The following is a 24,928-nucleotide window of genomic DNA, read 5'->3' on the forward strand; positions in this document are numbered from 1 at the left end:
GCATACACACACCAACATAGTACCAACATGTCCTTACCTCACATTCTCTCTCAGGGGCGAGGTCCACACTCCAGCGAATGACCCTTCTGTCTTTGCCCCCACCGCTGAGAATAGCGCCGCCTTGCAGGACACAGAGGGTGAAGACGCTGCCCTCATGCGCTCGTGTCTGTCTCATGATCTGATAGGTTTCTGCATCAAAGGAGACCAAAAACACGGGGAGAACACGGAACAATGACCACTGGTTCTAGTTGTGTAGTTTTAGGTTCCAACACTGTGGTTTAGAACTCGGGTGCGTGGCTCTGCTTCCCAAGAGCCTGACAGTTGGTTTTTCCTCCGTCTCTTATTTTCCATGTTGAAGAAACTGGCTATTATGTCACATCACCTGGTGTTTAAGCTTTCAGTCAGACACTAATTAAAATGTATTCTGTAAAACCCAGGAGACTTCAGCAAGAGCAGATTTGTGTGCCCATGGTTTACAATTTAAAAGATATTCCAGGATCTTTATATAGAAACTATAAAATAATAATGTTATATTTTCCTTTGTGGCAAAGTCCATTTTTGGGATTTTTTTCTTTAAAAAAAAAAAGCTGTAAAGCCCAAAGGTTCTTGGTTCTGATTCCAACTCCAGTGTGTCACTGAGTCACTCTCAACTTTGAAGATGGGTCTCAAAACACAACTCTTTCAGACTTCCATCTCTCCGGATAGACCATCTACTCTATACATTTTCATTATCTGTCACAATTACCTTTGTATTTCCTATCAGTTCTATATGCTGCTACTCAAAGAATGTTCATTTTAATGTTATCCCAAGTCTGTCCTCTCTACCAACTCTGCCAGGTCCCATTAGAAACTCATCCCACACACCTCACCCAGTTTTAACCATTTCTGTTTCTCCCTTTCATAAGCGAGGGCACCTCGGATTTCTGCTGATGTTTAAGTTCATGTTAAAAGCCACATGGAGCAGGAGCTTACAGGTCCGAGGCAGAGACGAGGTCAGTGATCTCTGCCATGCTCAGCCCTTCCCCCCCAGGGCAGGATGGCACTAGATCACGATGCTGCAGGCCTCCAGGTCAGAATTTTGTACCTTTGGCTCCTTTTCCCAGAGTCTTGATGTCAGCAGCGGATTTGCCCCATGTTAGGATGTTTCCTTCTGAATCTCCAGTCAGAACATCGCCGGTCCCGCTGAACACGAAGCACTGGATAAACTTAGGCTTCTTGTATTTCTGGGAAAACAGGCAGAGACGAACGTAAGTGTAATGCACCATAAACCAGGTGGTTGTGCCACGAATGATCGAAACCTTGTTGCCCACCACTTAAATTAATGTTGCTCCATTAACGTTCTGTAAAAGCATGACAGTACATTTAAAGCACCAAAAATGTTTCAAATAGATTTTCATGCATGATTTTTTCCTGCAGTTTTCCACCATTTACACTTACGCCAAAGATCCCTTGCTTCTTGCTCAGAGTCCCACCACTTAGTGTCCAGAAGTAAACGTGGGATTTTCCACAGGTCACAATGTTATTGCTGTCCGCTGGGCTGAACTCCACTGCAAACACAGCCTCATTGGTGCTCTGCCGTTCAGGGACATGAGTCACTTGTCAGTTACAAAAGATACAGACGTGGGCAACTAGACGCGCGAGCAAACAGAAGGGACTCAATGGGCACGAGAGAGACAAGCTCAACTACACTCCTAGTAAATAGGCCAAGATGGATGTTCATGAAGATATTGCAGATACAAACTCGGAGATAAAAACTTAGAGAAGAGTACAAATAAACATGGAAAGAGAAAAGAAACGACATAATAGACACGTTTGCTCAGGCCATATAATTAAAGGGCCCAGTTTAAACCAGCACACAATAACTTCAAATGCTTTCCTTCTCCAAAAGGGGGGGGGGGGGGGGAGATGACTTCTACTGTCTTCCAGTTTCACCACATGCAGCTACTTGCAGAATCACAGCCAGAGCCAGCAGTCGGTTCACCTTCTTTGCCTGTACCGCTGCTGCGTGAGCAGAATCGCAGACACCTCGAAGGTACGAATTAACACCATTCTTACAATTCCCATTCATATCAGAGGTTATTACCTTCAACAAGGGAGGGAGCAGTTGTAGTGTCAGCCTCGCATAAATAATGCATACATTTCTACGTGAAGGAGCCGCATTAGCCTGCCCTTGGCATGGCCCTTCACCAGTCCCTGTTAGTACTGACCTCCTCGTGCGGAAAAAACAAGGTGTCTGAAGTAGTATTTGAGGCGCACCGGGTCTCGAGCCCTTAGAGACAAGTTTGGTCTCCAAGATCAGACCACAGGACATCTATGACCTGTGTGCGGCACAACAGATCGCCTGTGTTTTCGTGAAACACCTTTGTGGAATTTTGTGTCGCCCTCCTGGTCACTGCTGCTGCTCCCAGCATTCATTGCCTCTTAACATCTTTTTCTCCTAATGTAGTGCACAAATTGTATTTTCTTTGAGATATATGTCACTTTGGAGAAAAACATCTGCTAAATGAATAAATGTAAATGTATAAATAGGCTTTCAGCCAAGCCTAGAAAAACTGCTCTTTCCCTGCAGACATCTAGAGACGTATGATGAAATGGAGAAATAGGAGGGGGAAAAACACCCTATATGGATATATATACTGTGTGTGTGTGTGTGTGTGTGTGTGTGTGTGTGTGTATATGTGTATATATATATATATATATATATATATATATATATATATATATATATATATATATATATATATAGCTTCCTACTGAAAGGGACACTTGCTTCCAAGAAAAATATGACATCATCTCCCTGCTCCCATAGAACCCCTTCATGCAAATATTCTATACAAATATTTATAAAGTTGCCATGACAACCCTGAAAAAATGCTCTCAGAGAAGTCCAGAAATTTCTATAGGCTTTAATCCAGGTTGAGATTGACATTCCCTTGCATTCTAGTTTGTGCAAAACGCAAATATTAGTAAATTCACAAACCCAGACCATTACTGTTTAATCACATGTTTAAAATGAAGCAGTGCTGTACAGCAGACACATCCAGACAGGTGCTTCCCCGTGTACCTTGATCTCTGCCTGCTTGGTGCCCTTATTGCAATCCCACACCGAGAGCATGTGCTCATTCGAGTCATCGATGACACACAGGAAGGCTCCAGAGTCCTGGAGGAAGAAGGATAAGGGAAAGAGTCAGAATGTGAAAAGAGAAGAGCAGGCGGGAGGACACCACTGGACACGTCAACACGAATGGCACGTTTTCCAAAGGTGCGGTTACAACGTTCCACTGGTATTTCAGAACACGTGAGACGATACGCTTTTAGTGCGCTGCCACACAATGAGAATTCCACTTCGAAAACAGTGCTCCTTCTCTCGTCTCCACATCTTAGCCAGTCTTACACGGCACCTCAGCTCCATGTCTGCAGCGATATCTACAGTCCTTCACTTCTCTTCAGTGAACTGATCTCTTACAATTCTTAATATATCAGGGGTTGTTTCCCTTTGCTGCTGGAAAGCACGTTGAGAGAATGTCTAGCAGGTTAAGGTGTCGGACGGGTCCGAGTGCAGCAGGTACTCACGGCATAGGAGAAGGCCACAGAGCCCACCCCTCTCTCAAAGCTGCCCAGGCCGATCTGCTGCAGGGTGACCAGTGTGGCTGAGTCCCAGATGTGCACAAAGGGCTGCAGAGGCTGGAGGAACAACAGACCAGCTTGCAATCGAACACAGCGACAGAGAAAACAAAAACGCTGGAATGCACAGCAAAGGCCATCGGCAAAGGAGCGGACGGAGAAGCAGACAGGCAGAGCGGTCAGGGTGAAGGCAGTCAAACACTCGTTCCCTGTCTCGCGCATCACAATGCCACACTGCTGGAAGCCGAATTAAATTCTAGCGGAATAAGTCACTGCCAGTTCCCGTACGACAACGCTACAGTGTCTTTCACCTTGCCGTCCTTGTCTACTCCAGCCATCTGTCCGGAGGCCACGCGTACTCTGTCGGGGTGGATGGCCAGGCTGCAGAAGACACACACACACACACCCGTAGCAGCAGGATAAAGACACAAAGACTCATCACCACACAAACACACTCCAGCGAGACCCTCTTCCATCGTTCATGTCCTCATCCATAGCAATGACATTCACATTTATTAATTTATCTTACACTTTTCAGCTTACGCTGTTAAGGTACTTAGAATTATTTACCCGCTTTTTCAGCTAGATAATTTTTACTGGAGCTATTTAGGGTAAGTACCTTGTTCAAGGGTACTACACCTAGTGAATGTGAACCTGTGACCTTTGGGTCTAAAGGCAGCAGCTCTAACCACTACACTACCACTATGTTTAATGTTTTATAGTGTCCTACAGGGCTCCTGGTCTAAAGGGGTTTTCCATAAAAAGTGCAATAACACCTTTTACATTTCACGTTTACGTTACATTTTTTTACATTTATTTATCAGACGCTTTTCTCCAAAGCAACTTCCAATGAACTCTGTGTAGTGTTACTATGAGCCCACACACCTTATTCACCACGGTGACTTACACTGCTAGATACACTACTTACAATGGGTCACTCATCCATACATCAAGTTTTAGTTTACCTCATGGAAAAAAAAGTTGTTTCATTAAATATGCCGGTTAACCATAACAATGTAAAGAAGGCAGCAGCATTCTGACCAGCGCACACAGTCCGTGTGTTTGAGGTAATGGCGCTGCGTCCGCCTGTCGACGTGGTAAAGCACCACCACGCAGGCAATGAAGTACACTGCCTCCCCTGATGGCAGCAGGTAGAGGTTGGCCCGACAGTCCCTCCCCCGGTAGCCATAGCTACACACATGTCAAGGTGGAATTGAAATTGGAAAAAATTGACAGAATAAGTTGGTGAAATAAAGTAGCATTGGGCCGGTGCGTAAGTGATTCGTAGCTACTAGAAGGAGAAAACGACAACATTCATCTGACGCTTTTCTCCATAGTAACTTACAATGTTAAGGGTTACAATTATTGACATGTACATGTATTCATTTAGCAGACACTTTTCTCCCAAACACCACACATCTCACAGAAATGACAATGTGTTCATTACATTAGGAGACATAGTTGCAGATGTGTGATTCTTAAGTACAGTTAGTTTGTTTCTTTCCAACATATTTACCCATTTATACAGCTGGGTATTTTTTTTTTTCTGAAGCAATTTAGGGTAAGTACCTTGCTCAAGGGTACTACAGCTAGAAGCAAGACTCAAACCTGTAACCTCTGGGTCTAAAGGCAGCAGCTCTAAGCACTAGGCTACCAGCTGTCCCATGGCTCCATCTAACATGGTCCCAAGTTTCTCAGAGCCCCCATCCCCAAACTCCACTGGGTGGTGCTCAACTGCCACACATGAGAGATGAAGGAACGGCGAAATTAAGAGACGCCAGCGCTAAAATTAACCACCCAATGAATGTAATTAGCAGAGCAGAATTTGGCCTCGACACCCACTTGAATAAATAAACAAGGGTGCAGCCACAGTGTATATCGTGCAGTCAAACAGTCTGGACGCTGAGATCTACCGTCCCCGACAACAAACAAGTGAGGCCTTATTTCAGCCGACAAAATCACAGCTTTTCCCCCACGGCCTTCCTCGGAAACAAGGTAAAGTGAATGTTCCTGACGGTGCTACTATGTGGTTAGAGGGGGTCTAACCAAACACAACCCCATGAACAAATGCATGCACCGTGCGGCTCGTGACATTTCAGACCGACAAGGCAAAGTGAGAGCAAGTGCCTTAAATGAGAAGCAGCAGAACTGTCTGCTCTCTCAGACCCAGCAGGTAGAGCGCCAGGCTCCCCCACCCACCCCTGCACACACAGCAGACTCTCAACGCACTCCGTTTCTGGCCCGGAAACGAAAGGATACACCCAGTCCAGCTCAAGCTTCTCCGCAGGTGGCTCCATCCTTAGGTCCTCGTAATTCTGAATGTTCGAGGGGATGTACATTGTTATTGGTCGTCCACGGATGAACATCTTTATCGAATGACCTGTGAGATTAATGGCAGCGAGTTCAGTGACAGATAATTCATCAATATCCTATGACATGCTTGCAGAAACAGTACTAACTGGTGGAGCGGCATGTGCTCGGGTCTCAGTCGCTCTGGGCAGCGAGCTTGGACGTAGGTTCGAATCCAGCTCGGTCCATGTGGAGTTTGCATGTTGCCCCTGCGTTTGCAAGGGTCGCCCCCAACAGTCCCAAGATGTGTTTCAGGTGAGCTGGTAACTCTGTATTATTCAAAGTGTGTTTTGTGTGTGTGCATGCATGCACGCGCGCGATTGCCCTGCGGTGGACTAGTGCCCCATTCAGGTCGTACCCTGCTCGTACCCTTTGCTTCCGGGGTGCCTGGAATCTTTCGGTGTCTCATCACAGACGCGCTGCTTTGTGGACATACATTTACTTAGACTTTTCTCCATACTGTGCCCACTTGCCATAGAAGCAGCACTACAGTAAGACTTTACCCTCTTTCTACCATGCTCTGAATTACCAAAAAACTGATGCTACAGGTGCCATGAAGTATCTTTGTGATGAACATTAATATATCAGACACGCAAAACATGACCAATGGAAAAATTCAATAGTTTACTGGGTTAATGTGAACATTCATTCTTTTTAAATCTGTGCTGCCCAGAAAGTTTCAGCTTTGAGCTAAACTAATGGAAAACTAAACAGAAAGGCTGTGAACAAAATGAATGGTACTCACCCTGGCTGTATGTTCCTCTTCTGGAACCTGAAGGTGAAATGAAAACAGCCTTTGAGTACCGATATACAATACCGTACATACTGTATTCTTTCTCTGAGATGTTTGTTGCTTTGGAGAAAAGCTAAAGGAATAAATGTAAAATGTGAATATAATTTGTGTATTTTTGAGCCCTGTGTAGTGCTGAAAACATTCACACTAAAAGTGACGTCATCATTCTAATTCCACTGCAGGGGGGAACTAATCTCCGATGTTGCACAATAGTAACAGGCAATGCAGTTACACTGTATTATCAAAAATTAATGTATGGCCAGGACACAAAGTGACTGACTAGTTTCAGGGCCTCTAACAGGAAAAGTGCTCCTTGAACACAGCCTTCAGAATGGTGTGTCATGGACATAAGGGGAATGTCATTTCTTCATGACAGAATAATGAGATGCAATTTAAAAACCTGACATCAGTGCTGTTTCATCTCCTGATGAAGATGTGTGATTGTAGCTCTCCAAATACAAACTGTCGACACAATAATCACGGTTCAAAATTCATTTCCTCCCAGTGTGAAGCTGCCAAGTCGATATTGGCTACAGATGGGGTCTCGGAAGAAAGCCGCGTACTCAACAGAACGGCTCAAAATCAATTCAAAACAACGCCTATAAAAACACAGGCAATGTGTGCCTTATGTAGAAGTTTGTGCATCTGAGCAGAATGTTTTCACTGACACCGTAGCAGTGCAGTAAAAAAGGATTACTGGAAAAACACTAGGACAAGGGCTGCAGAATACTGAATCCACAAATGTAAGAGTTTGTTATGAGAACAAACATTAAGGCCATTACCTGAGTTGGAAAGCTCCTTTGCTCGGCTGTGGAAATAAAGAAATCACCGTCACTGGACAGGTGCATGGACTTACTGGAAAATGTGACACGATGTCATTTCAGGCACAGCTCAGGTGCCTTTGGGAGAAACGCTCTCCACTGCTTTTATTCAGCATGTTTCTGCCTATCCAAAATCTCCATATTTACTTACATATATGCTTTGTTTTCCACATGAAAAGACATTAAGTGGACAAAGTGATTTTAAAATCCAAATTGGGCTGCCAGGCGAAATATGCATCAAACTAGAACACAAAGCGACACAATGCAAAGACATGCATTCCACTTACGTGACGACTTTCAAACAAGAGTAAAGAGAATATAAAACACAAGCTGCTCGAAAGTTCATCCGCAGGGGCCGCGGAAACACTCACTTTTCGAGGCTCGGCGATCGGCTGAGCAGGTTGGCGGCAGACGCCGCCTTCTTCCCGAGCTTCTGCTTGGGCCTGTCCTGCATCTCCCTCACGAGCTTGTCGGAGGAGCTGTTCCTTCGGACCCTGGGCAGGACAGAGACACCACGTCGGCGTGCGGCGAGTCAGAGAAGACAGCTCCTCGAGAAATAAAATCACTGAACTGGTGGTGAGAAATTTCACGCGGACGCTGGAAGCGAAGAGAACAAACTCAAGTACCGTGTGCTGCGACAGAGCCTCTCGTTTACACTCACACATTAAATGAAACACACACAATGTTATGGAAAACATAAATCAAACTCCTGACAACTATTATTACTGCAAACTGCTGTTAGTGTAACACAATTATAATTATCTTGACCATTAGCTTTAGTGTGCTGCGCTGCAGTTCGGAATCCAAATATTAAATGCAAACAGCAACAGAAACGTCTCTGCGGTGTCGTGCCCACTTACAACAGACTGCCAGTGGAAAATATTACCATGTTTTTCCACAGACTGCTATCAAAGAGTCCATTTTTCATCACATTCTCTCACTACCCCCACATACAGACACACACACACTCTCTCCGCACAAACATGCCGACACTCAAGGAGAGGAAACAAACCCTTAGTGACATGCAAAGGTTTAATGTGCTACTTTATCAGTTCATTTTCAGAAGGAACGGCGATGCTTCGAGGGACGAATCAACACGACAGCCGAAGCAGAGGAATCCGAGAGGCAAATTAGCGTTGATTGGAAAGCCATTCGATTTCTGCGTTACGCTCAGCTTGCCGGGAACGAGAGCGGCGAGAAGGGGGAACGCTTCCCACTGAAGCCATCACAAGAAATCAATGTGCAACGGGCAAGAAAACAAGCAGAGACATATGGCAGCAATTTGGGTTAGAATTCTGGACCTGAGGTACATCCGGAGCGTTAAAGCCATAATTACCGCGGTAAAACATCCAGCAGTAAAAACTGCTTACTGAATGTTTCATACGAGTACATGTGAGCGCTGGATCCAGGCCGGCGGCGAACGGTCCTCTGAGAGAGAGTACCTGAGCGTCGCATTGTTTACTACACCCTCCTTGTGTCCGCCAGCATATTCAACATGTTTATCACTCGTTTTTACTCAATATGGAATAATACGACACCTGGACTCTGCTCTTTGCCATCACATGTTCACAGATCTCAGCAATGAATATTTAGCCCTTTATAAATGTTCAATAAAGGCTCAGATGTTCACTGGTGGAAAATACAAGTAATTTCCAAGATCCTGTTAAATAACAAGACCCCGTAAAAATGTGGATAAAAGTGTAAAATAAGTCCCTTTTTCATTTTGTCATCAAGTCTCTTATTCATTTCAGAGAGTGTGTGTGTTCCACTGATGTACGGATGAGTAAGTAGTGTATCTAACAGTGTAAGTCACTGCAGTGAATAAGGTGTGTAGGCTGATAACACTACACAGGGTTCATTGGAAGTCCCTTTGAAGAAAAGCGTCTGCTAAATAAATGAATGTAAGTTTTGTAATATTTGTATTAATGATTCACTTTTCATATCTAAAAACTTTAAATATTAAATAATGTTTGAATAATTATTTTCAATACCTCAAGCAGAATTCTAAGGGAGGGACATATTTCACGCCAATTATACGGGAAAATGTCGAATGCTGAAAGGACAGAGGGTCCATGCTTTGTCTTCGAAAAGAGCGGTGATGAGGTAGTACCACTCCATCCGGGTGAGAGGAGCATTAGGATGCGGTTAGATCAGTAAGAGTTAGTGAGGAGAAGAACCACTCCCAAGTCATGCAGCTGTTGAAAGGTGAACACTGCAGAGAAAGGAGGAGATGTAGTTCTGTGGGACGCACAGGATGTTCACGTCGCTTTCCAGGACGGATGACAAGGGTCCAGTACGGGGGCTGGGAGCGGCAGCTCCTGGGGTGCCCTCTCGGCTCGAAGGCGGGGCACCGTCCACCTTGGCCTTGCCCTGCTCTTTGAGGGAGCTGCTCTTGGGCTCACAGGGCTCCTCCTGGTGGGCCTTGTCCTGCTGGAGGGTATTGACGCAGGTGGGTCGAATGGGCTCCTCTACCACGCTGGTCCAGGTTTGACCCTCAGAGCAGGTCTCCTGGAGCCTCGGCGGCTCCTCCGGGGCATCTGCCAGGAGAGCGTCCTCCAGCGAAAGGCTGCGAACCTCCCGAGTATCAGCCAAGGAGACCTTCCCAGAGCTGGACTGAGACTGAGAGAGAGCCCAGTCTGTCTGTGTGGCCCTGTCATGGGTAGCAGTCTTGTATCCGTGACTGGGGGCATGAAGATGGGGCCTGGAGACCTCCGAATCCTCATCCTGATTGGAGTTTGACGGATGGCTAGAAGCGAATGCCCCGATATCACCACGAGCATCCCAAAACAACAGAAATTATTAAGAGAAGGGAGGGGAAAAAAAAAAACCGTTGAGACAGAGAATATAGTTTATCTGCATCGTAAGTCTCAAGTGTGTCTCATATTAGAAAAGGTGAAAACTCCCTAAGGAGGTTGTTCATCTGTCTTCATGTGGTCCTGAAAACAGGCCACATGTTTGGATGTTCTATTTTGTGAAAAGACACAACTGAGGAACTGGTGAGCATTGATGGACTCATTACAGTACTTACAATGTCAATGAAAAGGGTCAATTATGAAAGTTTCACTAGGCAATAACTTGTGTATCGTCAAGAAACTGAAAACTATATTTATTTCATGAAACGCATTAGAAGAAGACATTTGTCCCTGCAACGCTGGCGCACACACTGGGACGCGCAACACACAGGTACACTGTTAGCGTCCCCTTTCCAGCACCGTCACACTACCTGTTCACGGAGCTCCGAGGGACATCAGGCATCGAGTTGCTGGACAGCCTGCGGGTCCTCGAGAAGCTGTCCAGGCAGCAGGAATGGTTCAGGGCTCGTGCTGCAGCCGGGTTCACTGCAAACAAGAATGCACGTGCGCACGCACACGCACACGCACACAACACACACACACACACACACACACACACACACACGGAGGGACACAGGCAGAAAATGACATCCAATTTGTACCAAATGAAAACACAGATGACTTTTGCTTTTCTGCAGTTCAGCTTCCCTAATTATGTTGTCATACAATTTCATTATGAATGCCTCAACTATACACTGACCAACAGAACAAAAAGTTCTGAACTCATTCCCTGCTTACTTTTGTGGTAAAGTGACATGATCACACTTGTCATTAACTGAAATGAGGGACTTTCCTTAATGAATGCGAGTACTCATCTGTTCAACTCTCAGGAAACATGAGAAAAGGAGCAAAAGTGATTTCACTTCAATCAGTTTGATTGTCTTTTTTTTGTTTTATTCTTTAGCCGAGATGTTTAGCAGCACTGCATTTACTACCGGTCTGGACAGTAAACAGCAATTTAGTCTTGCAGAACCGACACCGAAATGAGCCAGGCTGATGGGAGCTACCAAGACGTAACTGAGCACCTTACTGACAGGAGCAGCACTTAAAAACAAAAAAAAAGAAAAAAAGGAACGTGGACGTCCACGGCTTCTCCTGTGGGACGTACCTGAGATCAGGTGCTGTTTGAGCAGGGGGATCTGCTGGTCGAGGATGCTAATCCTGCGCAGGGCATCCGCCAGGGATGACTTGAGGAGCGTGATCTCGTCCTCCTGTGCCTGCAGACGCACCTCCATCAGGGAGACTCTGTCAGGGAACTCGGTGCTGCTGTCGGCTGACACGTCATCTGAGAACAACAGTGAGCGTGACACATGAGCAAAGTGGACGGCGGCCAAACGGCTTCTGGGCTTTTCCCTTTGGGAAGATGCGCATGTTGACAGCAGAGACTCGGTTCAGGGCTGAAGATACGTTCAAAGACCAGCGTGCATCATTGCTCGGCAAAGACCATCACATTTACAGTAGGCGTTGTTTAAAAGTTGGGCACTAAGACAGTCTGAGCACTGAAAGCCTTGTAACTGTGCACATCATGACCTTTTGTTCAACAGAGTTTCGTTTGGGCTTAGAATTAAGTTTAGGTGTTGCAAAAGGAGGGAAGGAAAAACAAAGTGTCTGGTCGAGAACGGGAAATGGCCATGAGAGCTGAGAATCTGCCTGCGTAACAAGCTGTAGACACATTACAGTTATTAACAAGCACACATACTGTATATAATAAGCACTTTGATAACTCATGTTTCAAATACATCCAGAAGATTTTTCTCCCCTTCTTTAGGTAGCTTCAAACAAATATGTAATAACAGAAAAAAGAGCAAAAAGCTTTTATCTGCCTTGAACTCGAAGGATTGCTGTGCGTCGAAGTGGTGCGTCTGAGCACAGAGTTGCTCCGACATGAGCCGCATGCCCATGATGGCTCAGTGATCCTCAGTTTTGAGCGTCTCCTTGACGTAGGTGTGCTTTTTCAGATTTAGGGGCCAAAAAGGAAGCACCTGTTATGACATCAACAGAACGATGCGAATGAAACATTACAGATGATTTAGCGCCGTGTTTCGCTCGCAGCAAATGGCGAACACAAGCAGCGTGTGACACAGCTGGACGTGTGACAGCGGAGACGCAAAGAGCAGCGCAGTTCAGTGTTTTGTGTGTGTGTGTGTGTGTGTGTGTGTGTGTGTGTGTGTCAGTGTCACCCATAGGTGAACAAACCAGAATGAGGCGCAGGATCTGTTAGGACCCAAAAAACAGGAAACGATACAAAAGAGAGAGACTAAGTAACAGCGAATCAGCACAATTCCAGCTGCTGAACACACACACCACGGAGAGAGCTGCAATCCAACTCCCCCCACCCTTGGATTTCAAGTCTCAGGCTTGAAGGTTCCAGGATCTTCACAAGCTTCTCTGCAGAGCCTGCAAGTCTGTGGAATCTGGGACCAAAGGACAAGCTGGAGGGAGGGGAGGAGAGGAGAGGGGAGGGGAGTGGCGGCCAGAAAAGTAAGGCCGTTCGGTTCACACGCCTCCCTCGGGGCAGCACAACACACTCCTTTCTGCACATCGCATGTCACACTGCTCTGTGTGTGAGTGTCCAGTCTGTGCTTCAGTGGTGAAGGCGTGTCTCGCCCACACACACGCACGCACAGCATGGGCTTTACAGTACACATATTTGACAGGTGAAAACATCTTGGGTGGTGATCCCGGGTCCGGCCACACACGGTTTTTAAATCAAAACGTCTGCACTTACGTAGCCATAAATAGCACTGCAGGCTAGTAGTGAGAGCAGCACTAACAGCATTAAACGGTGTAAACAAGGTATCTTCTCCCGCTCGAGTTCAAATCCATAAATGCTTTTCACCGTGCGCCATGGTGTGTGAAAAGGTATCGTATTATTCAGTGTTTCAACTGGCCCTTGTAGCTGTAATAATAAAAAAAAGGCAGTATACCACACCCAAGAGTAAACTCTGCGCACAGCAACAGACGGAGGCTGCAGCACGGCCTCTCGGTGCAACATGCACTGCTTTGTCACACAGACAATTTCTAGCAGAACAATGGCTCCATTGGTGCAAAGGAACGTGGTATTTAGAAAGAAAACACACAAGCGCAGTTCCCAAAGTGCACTCGGCACGCATTTACAATTATGTATGCTGTCTCAAGTGGTCCGACTGTGAAAGATCCTGAAGGGAAACAAAGTGAAGAGAGTAAAAAACAGGACTGCGGTGCAGCTGCTCAAGTTTCTGCTCAAGTTTGCCTTTGGGTCTCATTCCGACGACGGCGTTTGTTTTCCTCCAATTCCCACAGAAAATTCTCCATCAAAAGCCCCTGTCAGACAACTGCATGGGTGCTGCATCAAGCATTGCATAAGAGCAGGACGTTTTTGGCACTCATGCAGATCTCTCTCTCTCTCTCTCTCTCACACACACACACACACACACACACACACACACACACACACAGAGCCTAAGCTCTGGGTGTGAACAGGCAGTGATTCACTGCTCCACACAGAGGTCAGCAGGAACACTTCCTCTTCGTTCTGAGGACCCAGTGGTGCGACTGCAAGTTGATGTTGTGCCTACAGTGACAGCAGCGTGTGGAACACGAGAATCTTGCCGGATCGGTCGGACATTATTATGGACATCCGCCTGTCCGCTGCCAATAAGTGCTTGTCCAGTGCAGGGTTTTGGTGGCGTGTCGATCCAAGAAGCGTTGGACGTGAGGCAAGATGCACCCGTTGTGCATTTCAGGGCAATCGCACACTGTCATTCGCTCACACATACACACATCGAGGAGAATGTAGCCACCAATCCACATGTCTCTGGACAGTGTGAGGAAGCCAGAGCACCTGGAGGAAATTCTGCTGCATGCACTTTGGACAGTTCCATACAAGACCATTTCAACATTTTGTGTATTCCATAACTTGCCCTAATTAGGAGATTTCCGCAGAGAGACAAAGTTGAGCACAGAAGTTGCTCCTCGATCGTACTGCGTTTCCCGGTCAGTCTCTGCACCTCAAACTCGGGAGTCGATTAGCAGGGGCCACGTGACCTTCACTTTTAGCAAGGCTTCATTCGATCCTTCCCACTTCTTTCAAAAGTGATGAGTGCACCATGACACGGATCCCCGACATGCCCCACTTTGCACTCGAACACGAGTGTGACTGAAAGAAAAGGCAGTAAGTACCAGTAACGAAACTGCGGTGCCTGCAGAGTGCCATGTGACAGGGGTACGAGATCCCATTTCCAACAGTGATCATGTTACAGTTATGCAAGTACGCCACAGACAGCTCAGGATGTTAATTTACTGGAGGACAGCTGGTAGCGTAGTGGTTAGAGCTGCTACCTTTGACCTGAAGATCGCAGGTTCGATCCCCACCTCTGGCTACAGTACCCTTGAGCAAGGTACTTACCCTAAATTGCTCCAGTACAAATTACCCAGCTGTATAAATGGGTAAATAACTAACTGTAAGCTTGTGATAATTGTAACTTTGAGACTGTAAATTGCTTTGGAGAAAAGCATCAGCTAAATGTAAGCAGTTTGCAATCCTGCATGAAGGTGCAAATACAATTTACTGCCCATGTGGTTATTCTGGAGTATTCTTACAGTAATTCCAGTGGCTTTCATGGTGCAATCCAGGCTCACAAGGGAAAGTTAATCTGAGATCGAAAAGCATTCCTCCAACAGCACATTTACTGGCACCGATCCCTTCCTGTCTACCTTGAGCCAAGCAGGAAGTGCCGCAAAGGGGTGGGATGTACAGTGTCCCTTTCGAAGGCTCTCGCTCGAGACAGTCCGATCGGCTCCTGGAAGTCATGCACCGGCCTCTATGCACGCAGTTTGTACTGGAAAAAAAACTGGAAAAAGGAGAGCAAAAAGAGCAGAAATCACGTCAGGACATGACCACCTGGACTGTGTGTAGCTGTACCTATTCCAGAGAGGAGAGGAGCAGGTACTCTGTACAGGTCCAACAACTCAGAGGAGGTATCACTCTGCTTAAGAGGTATGTGCCTTGAGGCATAAATCATGTTCCATGTGTGACACCTGTTGCTTTAACACACCGAAAGAGAACTAACAGGCAAAACCAGTTAGCAGTCGCTTTTCACAGACAGCTAGAGACACGGCTCCCAGAACTCAGCTGGAACCACCAGTGTCCCCATAAGGCAACGGTTGCGTCCACTAAGTGCCGGAACACAGTTTCAGGATCCTCAACTAGTCCATCCCCACTATCTGCTGCACAATACGGCACAGAACTGAGGTTCAGATTTAATGAAAAAGCCTCCCTGAATACGAAGAACCGTGAAGCAAAAGCACAAGTCAAATCCCGACTTTGTCAAGGTCCCCTCAGGCAGCGGTGGATGTGGCTAACGATTCTCGAAGAAGACTGAGACACGATGGAGACCTTTCGCGACTCAGAGAACCAAGAGTTTTGACAAAACCCACCCAACATCGCCACACTGCTATATGTTCATCACATCTGAGCAGCTGACACTGTGAGACCTGCTGCCAACATCTCGTCATGCAGCAGAAACCAATTAGATGTTTGTTGGTTTTTCCTACCAAAGTGCCTGTTTTTTGATATTGGAATGGCACAATTAATAAAAAGCAAACTATATCCAGCAAAATGTACAGTGTCATGCACACTGGAGACATGGACTGAGTGAGTCCAAAAATCACATGTATGTAAGCATCATATTCTGGCCTCGGCTTCAAGCCACACCAAACTATAATTTCAACTGAACTTTAAAATTACTTTCAGCTCCAAAATAGCAAGTTAAGCCATTTGGATGAAGACATTCTCCCAGTAAAGCTTGTTTACAACTTTGCCTGCTCCTTTTCTGAACATGGTAAATTACATTATGAGTCTGTGTAAACAAAAAACACTAAACGCACAGCACTGGAATCTCTTCAGCGTCCAATACTGACAAATATACATCATTTTGTATATCCTGAAGAGCTGTGTGTGGTCATAGCTGGATTCGCAGTGATCTGCGGTGATAGGACAGCTGGCGGTGTAGTGGCTACAGCTGCTGCCTTTGGACCCAAAGGTCACTGGTTTGAATCCCCCTCCAGCTGTAGTGCCCTTGAGCGAGATACTTACCCTAAACCGCTCCTGTAAAATAACCCAGCTGTATGAACAGGTAAATAATTGTAAGTAGCTCAACATTATAAGTCGCTCTGGAGAAAAGCATCAGCTAAATAAATAAATTACTTGGTTAACATTACTAACTTCACACTAGTAAAGTACAGTGAATTTACAAGCGCAACTGAAAAATATTTCAGGAGGAGCTTTTGCCAGGTTCTTCGTCACCTTCAAATAAATTCTACCTTGTTGTTTCTTTGTCCATGTACATTTACGGTATACTGCCACATAACGTACACCCCATGTGGTCCCGTTTAGGGTGAAAGTACCAGGTGTCATATTCACACACATTTCATCTGCAGGCTGAACAGTCTCAAAGGAAACTTATTGTCACTGACATTTTTGGTATGAATTTTTACATCTGTGACAGAACATTACTGAGTTCTCTCACCCCAGTTTCTACTCGATTATGAAATTAATTAATGAATATTCAGTAATTTAGCTGACACTTTTCTGAAAGGCAACTTACAAAAGGTTTGCACACTATGGTACTTGCAGTCATTTACGTATTTAAACAGCTGGGTCATTTTCACTGGATTAATGTGGGATAAATATGTTGCTCAAAGAGGGTATTAGAGCAAGAGTGGGGATTCAAACCTGTGTTTTTTGATTGTATCCTTCCTACTGATCACCCTTCCATTGGTTAGCTGTGGGGCTTTAGGACGACTACGTTCTGCGTTTGGTCGCACTGTTTTTCGCCCGTTTGCTTGGGAAGCTAAGCATCCACGCCGAACGTTTCCACGGATAAGTGGAAACACCGATCCGAAGTCAGTGCCGACAGCAAGCACTGATGATCCTGATGCCTCGTGTCAATATGCAAAGGCTCCTGGGTGCTGTGCCTGGACAGGCTGTAAGGACACATGCCTGCGCCACACCAGGCCAGAAAAAGAGACGATCCAGAGCTGAGAGTAAAGAAAACTGCCGACCGGCGAATGTCTGCCCAGGCAGGCAGCAGCAAAACACCGAGGAGAGCAGAGGACGCCAGAGCCAAGTTGATTCACAAGAATTTGAACATCCCGATAGATGGCTTGGATCGGTTACAACTTCTTGAGAAATGGCGGAAATGACAACAGCAGTTTTGACATTTACAGCCTTTGAACGGTCGGCTTGTGCCAAAAGGATTTCAAAATTTCAACGCATTACGACAGCGCCAGCAATGTCGGCATACCAGGATTATGAGCGGCAACGGACTGCGAGTTTCCTTTGGGGAACACGTCTCTGACTTGTGCTACAACGAAATCACTTCTCTAAATCAGGGATCAACCAACTGTCTTTTTAAAGGTATCGATGCAGATGGGACTACAGAGGACGCGGACAAGAGCCACACGAGGGCCAGTCTATTCTGCAGTCTATGGTTAAAAAGAGCCGCTTACGATCTGCTACCCAAAACTATCCACAGACAATTTAAACTGAATTTGAAACTGCTTTGTGTTGCAGAGGTCATCTATTCTGCAACAGCAGTAAAGGAGGAATCTAGTGGGAGTTACAACGGCCAACTTTGAAAGGCGTACAGAGTTGCAAGGCTGATGGGAGAAAATCAACATCATTGAAGAACACATATTACTAGCTTGTAAGAGAAGGTGGCGAGGAGCCATTTACTGGTGAACTGACATGCTGGAGGGAGATCGAGGCAGGAACTTGTTAGCCCTAAGGAGTCACTGCCTTGTGCATTACCTGATCACCTGAACTGAACATGTCCCTGACATGACTGATACTTTGTTGGGCGGTAGGGAGCTGCAGTGGATAGCGTGTACACCCAGAGTGTACCCTCAGTGTGGAATCCTAACCATCAGTATGTAATTTTAACCCTATCAATACAGCCCTACGCCTGGAGGACAGGTTTTCCAACTACAGCAACCCTACACTGGGCAAGCGGTTATTGATCATGAATAGATGATATGAGGACAGACAACTACTCTTGACCCCATTATATAATTTTATTGAGGAAGAGGGTGGAAACAGATAAAGAAGCACAAGGCAAAGACTTTTGGTGGTGGGAAGCGTGTCCTTGAACTATACTGAACTGTTCAGTATTTCACCTCATTCCTCATGCATGTACAAGTGAACACTTGTAGTGTAACACACAAACACACACAGAGCTCGTATCAAAACAATAACTCAAACAAATGGTCACATGAAAACAAAGATGATCTTGATTTATCTGGAACAGAACAAGTAACGAAAGCATTAAAAAAACTGACATAATGCACAGAAGAAAAGGAAAATAAAACAGTTTAAATGCCTGAATTGCGATCTGATATCATGTATTACATTTATTTATTTAGCAGATGCTTTTCTCCAAAGCAACTTTCAGTGAATTCTATGTAGTGTTTTCAGCCCACACAGCTTATTCACCGTGGTGACTTACACTGCTAGATACACTACTTACACTGGGTCACTCATCCATACATCAGTGGAACACACACACACTCACTCTCTCTGTCACTCACACACTATGGGGGAACCTGAACAGCATGTCTTTGGACTGTGGGAGGAAACCAGAGCACCCAAAAGAACCCCACGCAGACACGGTTGAGAACAGGCAAACTCCACACAGACTGAGCGAGGAACGAACCCACATCCTCTTGCACCACCCAGGTGCTGTGAGACAGCAGCGCTACTCGCTGTGCCACCGTGCCGCCTACTGCCATGCAGTTTCATACACACAGCATATAATCTCCCAGACACTGTAAAATGTCCTGGAGCGTAGCCAACATCGTTCTGATAAATCCTTTCAGGTGTTCATATTTCCAGTCTCATGTGGTTATGCCGACCGGTACTCATTTCTGCAGCAGGTACCTTTGTCTGTGGAAAGCGTACCAGGCACGTGCTCTTACCCCCCGGAAGAGCCGTTCAGCCGAGTCGCGCGAGTACAATATCTGGCTCGGGGCAAAGGGGCTTTAAAAATGCCACGCAAAAGTGCTAGCATAACCCTGCACGGCACGGCTCGGCTCCGTAAACCAAACTCCAACCAGCTGGCGCACACACGTTTCTGCACTTTTTCCCCATCAGCACCTAGAAATCTTAGCACTGAAAAACAGGCCTGAATCAGCCCAACTCATGAACAGAGAGATTAAATCAAGCCCTTATTTACAGTGTGTTATATACGAGAGATGTGCACGCAAACTGCCCTGTGGAGATAACATTTGGAGGAACTCAGCTGTACGTCATGACGCCATCATCGTCGTGACACTATCAGTCTCGCACGCCATGGAGATCATAACCAGGACTTTGAGTAGCTCTGCCATTTTGCACAACATGTGCAGTGTAACAAACATGGTATGTGGCGTTGCAGCTGTTTCCCCCTCGTTGAATAGCAACAAGCCACTCAGACAGCAGAGCCTGGAAGGCGCGATGACTTTGAAGTACAGAGGCAGGCTGCGGCTGCGTAGACCACTGGCCCTGCCGTCTGTCTGTCTGTCTGTCTGCCTGCCTGCCCGCCCGTCCCCCCACCCGCCCACCCTCTCTCCACCTCTTTTCCTGTGTAGCCGAGAGGCGCGCATTGCCACCCACGGGACCGAAGCCTGTCCCTCTGAACCTGAACGCCCGCCCACCCGCCACCGCAGCACCACATCCTGCCCCCAGCATTCAGCGTGTGAAACGCGTTACAGTGTACATCACTGTACGGCAAGGCGGTGCGGCGGAGCCATGTGGAAACACGCAGGGCCAGGCTGTGGTTCTCAGCATCAACAAGAGCAGCCATGTGCATCTGCTGCACCATTATTAAGGAGCCACAGCTGGTACCAACTAAGGCGGGCGCACGGCGCTAAGGCTGCCCTCCCCTACTATAATAAAACAGGGTTAGGATACGTGCTGAAATCTGGAGAGAACCGTTTAAACTGGTTATTTTTATCCGTTTCAACCCCAAGTGAGGATTTATCCCCACTAGCAACAAACATTCCCAGCACACACCCCTTGGGGTTATTATTTGGCTTCCCAGTGACCACTTCTTTGCAGACACACAGCACAGTAGGTGCCTTTTTCCCAGTGCTGTTTCCTAGAATCTTCTGCCACCGTTTTATGTGTTTTTTTTAAAAGGAAAAAAAAAAAAACCTTGGATTTTTACCAACATGACCTGAAGGGTTCCTGTGTGCTGCAGCTCCTACGCAACAGAAGTCCCCTTCGACGTGATGAGAATGTTCAAAAGATGATCTCGCAGGGTAACCCAACTTTCAGAAACACACAAAAAGGGTGATCAACTGAAGTGGAGGTAAAGTGTTAAACGCAGATTCTGCACAATATAGCTCCTCTGTCGCCGAGTGTGTGACAGCGAAATGACTCAGCACAAAAAGGCACCTTTTTATTACGTGTCATTAGATTCCTAAAAACTTGCTGTTCTTTAATGCTGTGTGTCTCTTAGAACTTTTCCTTGCAGGTAAGTGAACTTACTATAGTGCAGACAGTGCTACAGCATCCTGCATACTGCACCCAAGGCTCTGATCATGCAGGCGGTAAACTAGAGTGACAAGGTCAGCACCATCACGCTGTAGGTTCACTTTCAGCCACAAGTGGGGAAAGTTAATGTGGCTCTCAACACACACTTGAGCGCTATTTCATCCACACACACACACACGTGTGACCGGTCAGCTGGACAGAGAGTAAAAGTCTCAAACAGGAATACGGACTTGAGGTACTTGCGTTTAGAAAGTAGTGTGTATCGCACAACAGATGGTCCTGGTTTCCACTTCTAGACCTTTTTATGGGATATTAAGCAAAAACACAAGGTGGGGCAGCCTGAAGCTACATCCACAACAATAAGTGTATTGTGAACAGATCCTTTTCAAATATTAAACACGCTGTATAACCTTAGCTAGAGAAAACACTAAAAGACCCCACAAGGTCCTCGTGAAGTGCTACCGCAAAGCCTAAAATAACAAGCTTCAGCTGTCACAGAAAACAGGTCTGCATAATTGTGGGTTGCAGGTTTGGAGTTTCCTACAAAGGATGACACTAGATGGGGTAAATACAGTATGTAACATGGGAGAAAAGTTCATGTAAGTAGAGCTGCCCTGTCAGGAAACCAGAGGGCAGCTAAACTATTTGGGGTGGAGAGAGAAACTTTAAACTGATTTGCTATTTATGAAAGTAATAGCTAAACTACACACACACACACACACACACACTTTCAGAACCGCTTGTCCCAGACGGGGTCGCGGGGAACCGGAGACTAACCCAGCAACACAGGGCGTAAGGCTGGAGGGGGACACACCCAGGACGGGACGCCAGTCCGTCACAAGGCACCCCAAGCGGGACTCGAACCCCCAACCCACCGGACAGCAGAACTGTGGTCCAACCTACTGCGCCACCGCACCCCCCATAGCTAAACTAATAAAAGCAATTATATGTAACAGTGAAATTCATCATTCCAGTGGGTCTGGGGTTTGAGTCCCGCTTGGGGTGCCTTGTGGCCAACTGGCATCCCGTCCTGGGTGTGTTCCCCCCCCCCATCCCTACGCCCTGTGTTGCCAGGTTAGGCTCCGGCTCCCCGCAACCCCATGTGGGACAAGCAGTTCAGACGACATGTGTGTGTGTATATTCAGGGTAAGTACTTTGCTCAGGTGTACTAGAGATGGAGGTGGGATTTGAACTTGTAACCTTTGGGTCCAAAGGCAACAGCTGTAACCACTGCACTACTAGCTGTTAAAGACCTATTGACACACACACACACACACACACACACTTTCAGAACCGCTTGTCCCTTACGGGGTCACGGGGAACCGGAGCCTACCCGGCAACACAGGGCGTAAGGCCGGAGGGGGAAGGGGACGCACCCAGGACGGGACGCCAGTCCGTCACAAGGCACCCCAAGCGGGACTCGAACCCCAGACCCACCGGAGAGTAGGCTGCGGTCCAACCCACTGCGCCACCGCACCCCCGACCTATTGACAGTATCACATTTTTCATACACTAGGTATGTTTCACTTTTGCATTCAGATCACAGTGGACAGGACTGTATATGATAAAGGAGTTTTATTATAAATGGTAGAACAAGAAGCTGTAACAGCTCAGTGGGGGGTCAAACCCCCGACCTGGCGTTATTTGCACCACGATGTAACTGAGCTAACCAGCCTGGGCAGCGCTGAAAGCATTATTATTGTACCAATTCAGAGTCCAACCTGAGCGGGAGGGCAAAGGCATGAGTGGGATTCGAACCAAGAACCTTCTAATCGCAAAGCCACAACTCTGAACAATAATACACACAGTAAACCACCTGCTGCTAATGGATCGGCGGAAATGAGCCGCGTCGTGTGTTTGGCAACAGCTATTATTAAAAAAGAAAAAGAAAAAAAAAAAAAACCAGTCCAGTGTGGATACAAAGTTACCGCTTCACTGTGCGGCTCAGTGGACCGAACGCTGCAGGTGTCCGATGACGCGGCACCTTCTGTTGTACCGCAGAGTGTCAATCTGTGCAGCTCGGACTGACAGCGCACGTGGTAAGTAGCGTGTGTTACAGCGTGTGTTACAGTGTGTGTTACAGTGTGTGAGCGCTGAGTTTTCCCCCCCAACTGCGCACTTTTTTCCGTTCGGCTGCATTAACTCTTTAAGGCTCTTCTTGGCAGCATCGCGACGGACCATCAATCATCCTACCCGAGGAACGTGTCGCCCACGGCAGTAAGTGACTGAAAGTGACCGAAATCCGCGCAAGAAGAGGCGACAGAGCCGCGTCGATCGATGCCGGACTCACTGTCTGTCGTCGAGCTACAGAGAGCGAGCGAGTTCGGACCTTCGCACTTCGTTCGCCACCCTCGCTCGCCTAGTGCTGCGGCGGTATTTTCGCGCCGAGTGACATGATCGTGGCCACGGGAGCAGCAGAAGAAGTAGAAAGTAGAAAAGCCCACGCGTGGAAGGAAGGGCTGAGGAGGGAAGAAACAAGCCGCTCGACACAAAACAAAAGTAGCTCGCTCGCTGAACTGTCAGAGAGAAACACTCACCCACCTTAACCCTAACGTAACCCTAACGTAACCCTAACCTAACCAAACCCACCCACTCAGTCACTCACCCAGACTGTTGCCCAAACCGTCCATGTCCGGGGCTCTCGGTCGCTCCTCCGAGATGTTCGCCGTCACTTGAACACGCGGATCTTCTCCCCTCGAAGCTCTTCTCTTCGCCGAGAACCAGCAGCAGCAGAGTCGAGTGTCCCGAGGGCGCCGTGCGGCATCGGATATATTATGATTATCGGTCTTCTCAGCGCGAGTCGAGTGTGTGTCGCCGTGTGTCTCGCACTGTGCGCCGCACCGTTTTACACCGTTTTACAGCGCTTCATTCGCCTTTATGATCATCATGCATGCCCAAAAGCAAATCCAGGAAATGAGCAGCGCAGCGCATCGAGGTGGAAAAACACACTCGACTCGGCTACTGTGTAGTTTCCCTTTGCTGCTGGTGCCGCGCAGAGCAGCGCAGTTCACAGCAGCAGCGCCTCCGTGTCAGTGACGGGGTGTCGGAGCTGAGTGTCCGCGCAGGTAGCCTCCTCCTGTCCCCCCCACCTTTTTCTTTGCCACACACACACACACACACACACACACACACACACACACACACACACACACTGGCCCAGCCTGTTCGCACTCTTTCTTCACTGCTCCGATCACAGTTTTTATGCCGGCGGGACTTCGCAGCGGATCCTCGCCGTTACGGCCAGTGCCGCCGTCCGTAAGTCCACCCGAGAATCTCTCTTGCGCAGAGCGGTTTTTGTGCAGCGCGCGAGCACATGGCTTTTCCTCCGTAAGCAATCTGAACACTCGGGCTTGAGAGAACCACTAACAGCAGGGGCTGGGAGGGGACCTTTCCCGGGGGCGTCATACGCCGCCCTGCGGTCGAACTGTGTGCTGCAGCGTTGCGCTCACGGGACAGTGCAGCGGAACTGAAGTTCGGTGCTCGGACTTTACCCGGGAAACGTCGCGTAGGACCAATAGGTGTTACGTACAAACCGACCCGCCAACGAACTGCTTCCTACTCCAAGTTGAACGCGATAGCAGGAGGTGCACTTTAGGCGATGAATGCACACACTGTCCAGTTTAAAATGATAACCGGTGTGCGCAGCATAAAATATTAAACTTTGCAAACAGAAATTAATTTCGCTAGTACCAGTTTCCCAAACTAGTTTGTCAAAGAGCAGTGAGGGAATTCTAAGCGTAGGGGGGTTGTTTTCATTAATTTATGATTAAATAAATGACCTGTTAGAAATGATGAAAGCTGTAATCGTGCATAAAAACAATTCCTCTATGAATAAACCAACGCCAGCAACCACTTCTCCGGAGCGGGGTCACGGCGAGCCGGAGCCTAACCCGGCAACACAGTGAGAGAGGGCGGAAGGGACACACCTAGGAGAGGACACCAGTCCGTCGCAAACTAAGCGCCCCAAGCAGGACGC

The 24,928-nt window shown here is 47.2% G+C and overlaps 1 protein-coding gene across 4 annotated transcripts in view; it reads right to left on the reverse strand.

The window, feature by feature from the left end:
* The window catches only part of LOC108934299 (echinoderm microtubule-associated protein-like 3), a 28,840-nt gene extending 4,776 nt beyond the window's left edge, over positions 1-24,064 (reverse strand). Inside the window, exons 1-16 of one of the 4 annotated variants that reach the window (XM_018751890.2) lie at positions 17,484-17,811; positions 15,135-15,271; positions 11,548-11,724; positions 10,811-10,925; positions 9,839-10,333; positions 7,959-8,081; positions 7,549-7,574; positions 6,719-6,745; positions 5,884-6,004; positions 4,666-4,815; positions 3,936-4,005; positions 3,574-3,684; positions 3,065-3,160; positions 1,438-1,572; positions 1,085-1,223; positions 38-189 (exon numbers count right to left, since the gene is read on the reverse strand). In XM_018751890.2, coding sequence (XP_018607406.1) covers positions 38-189; positions 1,085-1,223; positions 1,438-1,572; positions 3,065-3,160; positions 3,574-3,684; positions 3,936-4,005; positions 4,666-4,815; positions 5,884-6,004; positions 6,719-6,745; positions 7,549-7,574; positions 7,959-8,081; positions 9,839-10,333; positions 10,811-10,925; positions 11,548-11,724; positions 15,135-15,231 — 2,034 coding nt within the window. In that variant the 5' untranslated portion in view covers positions 15,232-15,271; positions 17,484-17,811. Of the gene's footprint in view, positions 1-37; positions 190-1,084; positions 1,224-1,437; positions 1,573-3,064; positions 3,161-3,573; positions 3,685-3,935; positions 4,006-4,665; positions 4,816-5,883; positions 6,005-6,718; positions 6,746-7,548; positions 7,575-7,958; positions 8,082-9,578; positions 9,765-9,838; positions 10,334-10,810; positions 10,926-11,547; positions 11,725-15,134; positions 15,356-17,483; positions 17,812-23,557 lie in introns of those variants that run through there. The other 3 variants (XM_018751891.2, XM_018751892.2, XM_018751894.2) reach the window with 3 other exon arrangements.
* Between the last annotated feature and the right edge of the window lie 864 nt (positions 24,065-24,928).

Source organism: Scleropages formosus, chromosome 4 (genome assembly GCF_900964775.1).
Source record: "Scleropages formosus chromosome 4, fSclFor1.1, whole genome shotgun sequence".
Lineage (NCBI taxonomy): Eukaryota > Metazoa > Chordata > Actinopteri > Osteoglossiformes > Osteoglossidae > Scleropages > Scleropages formosus.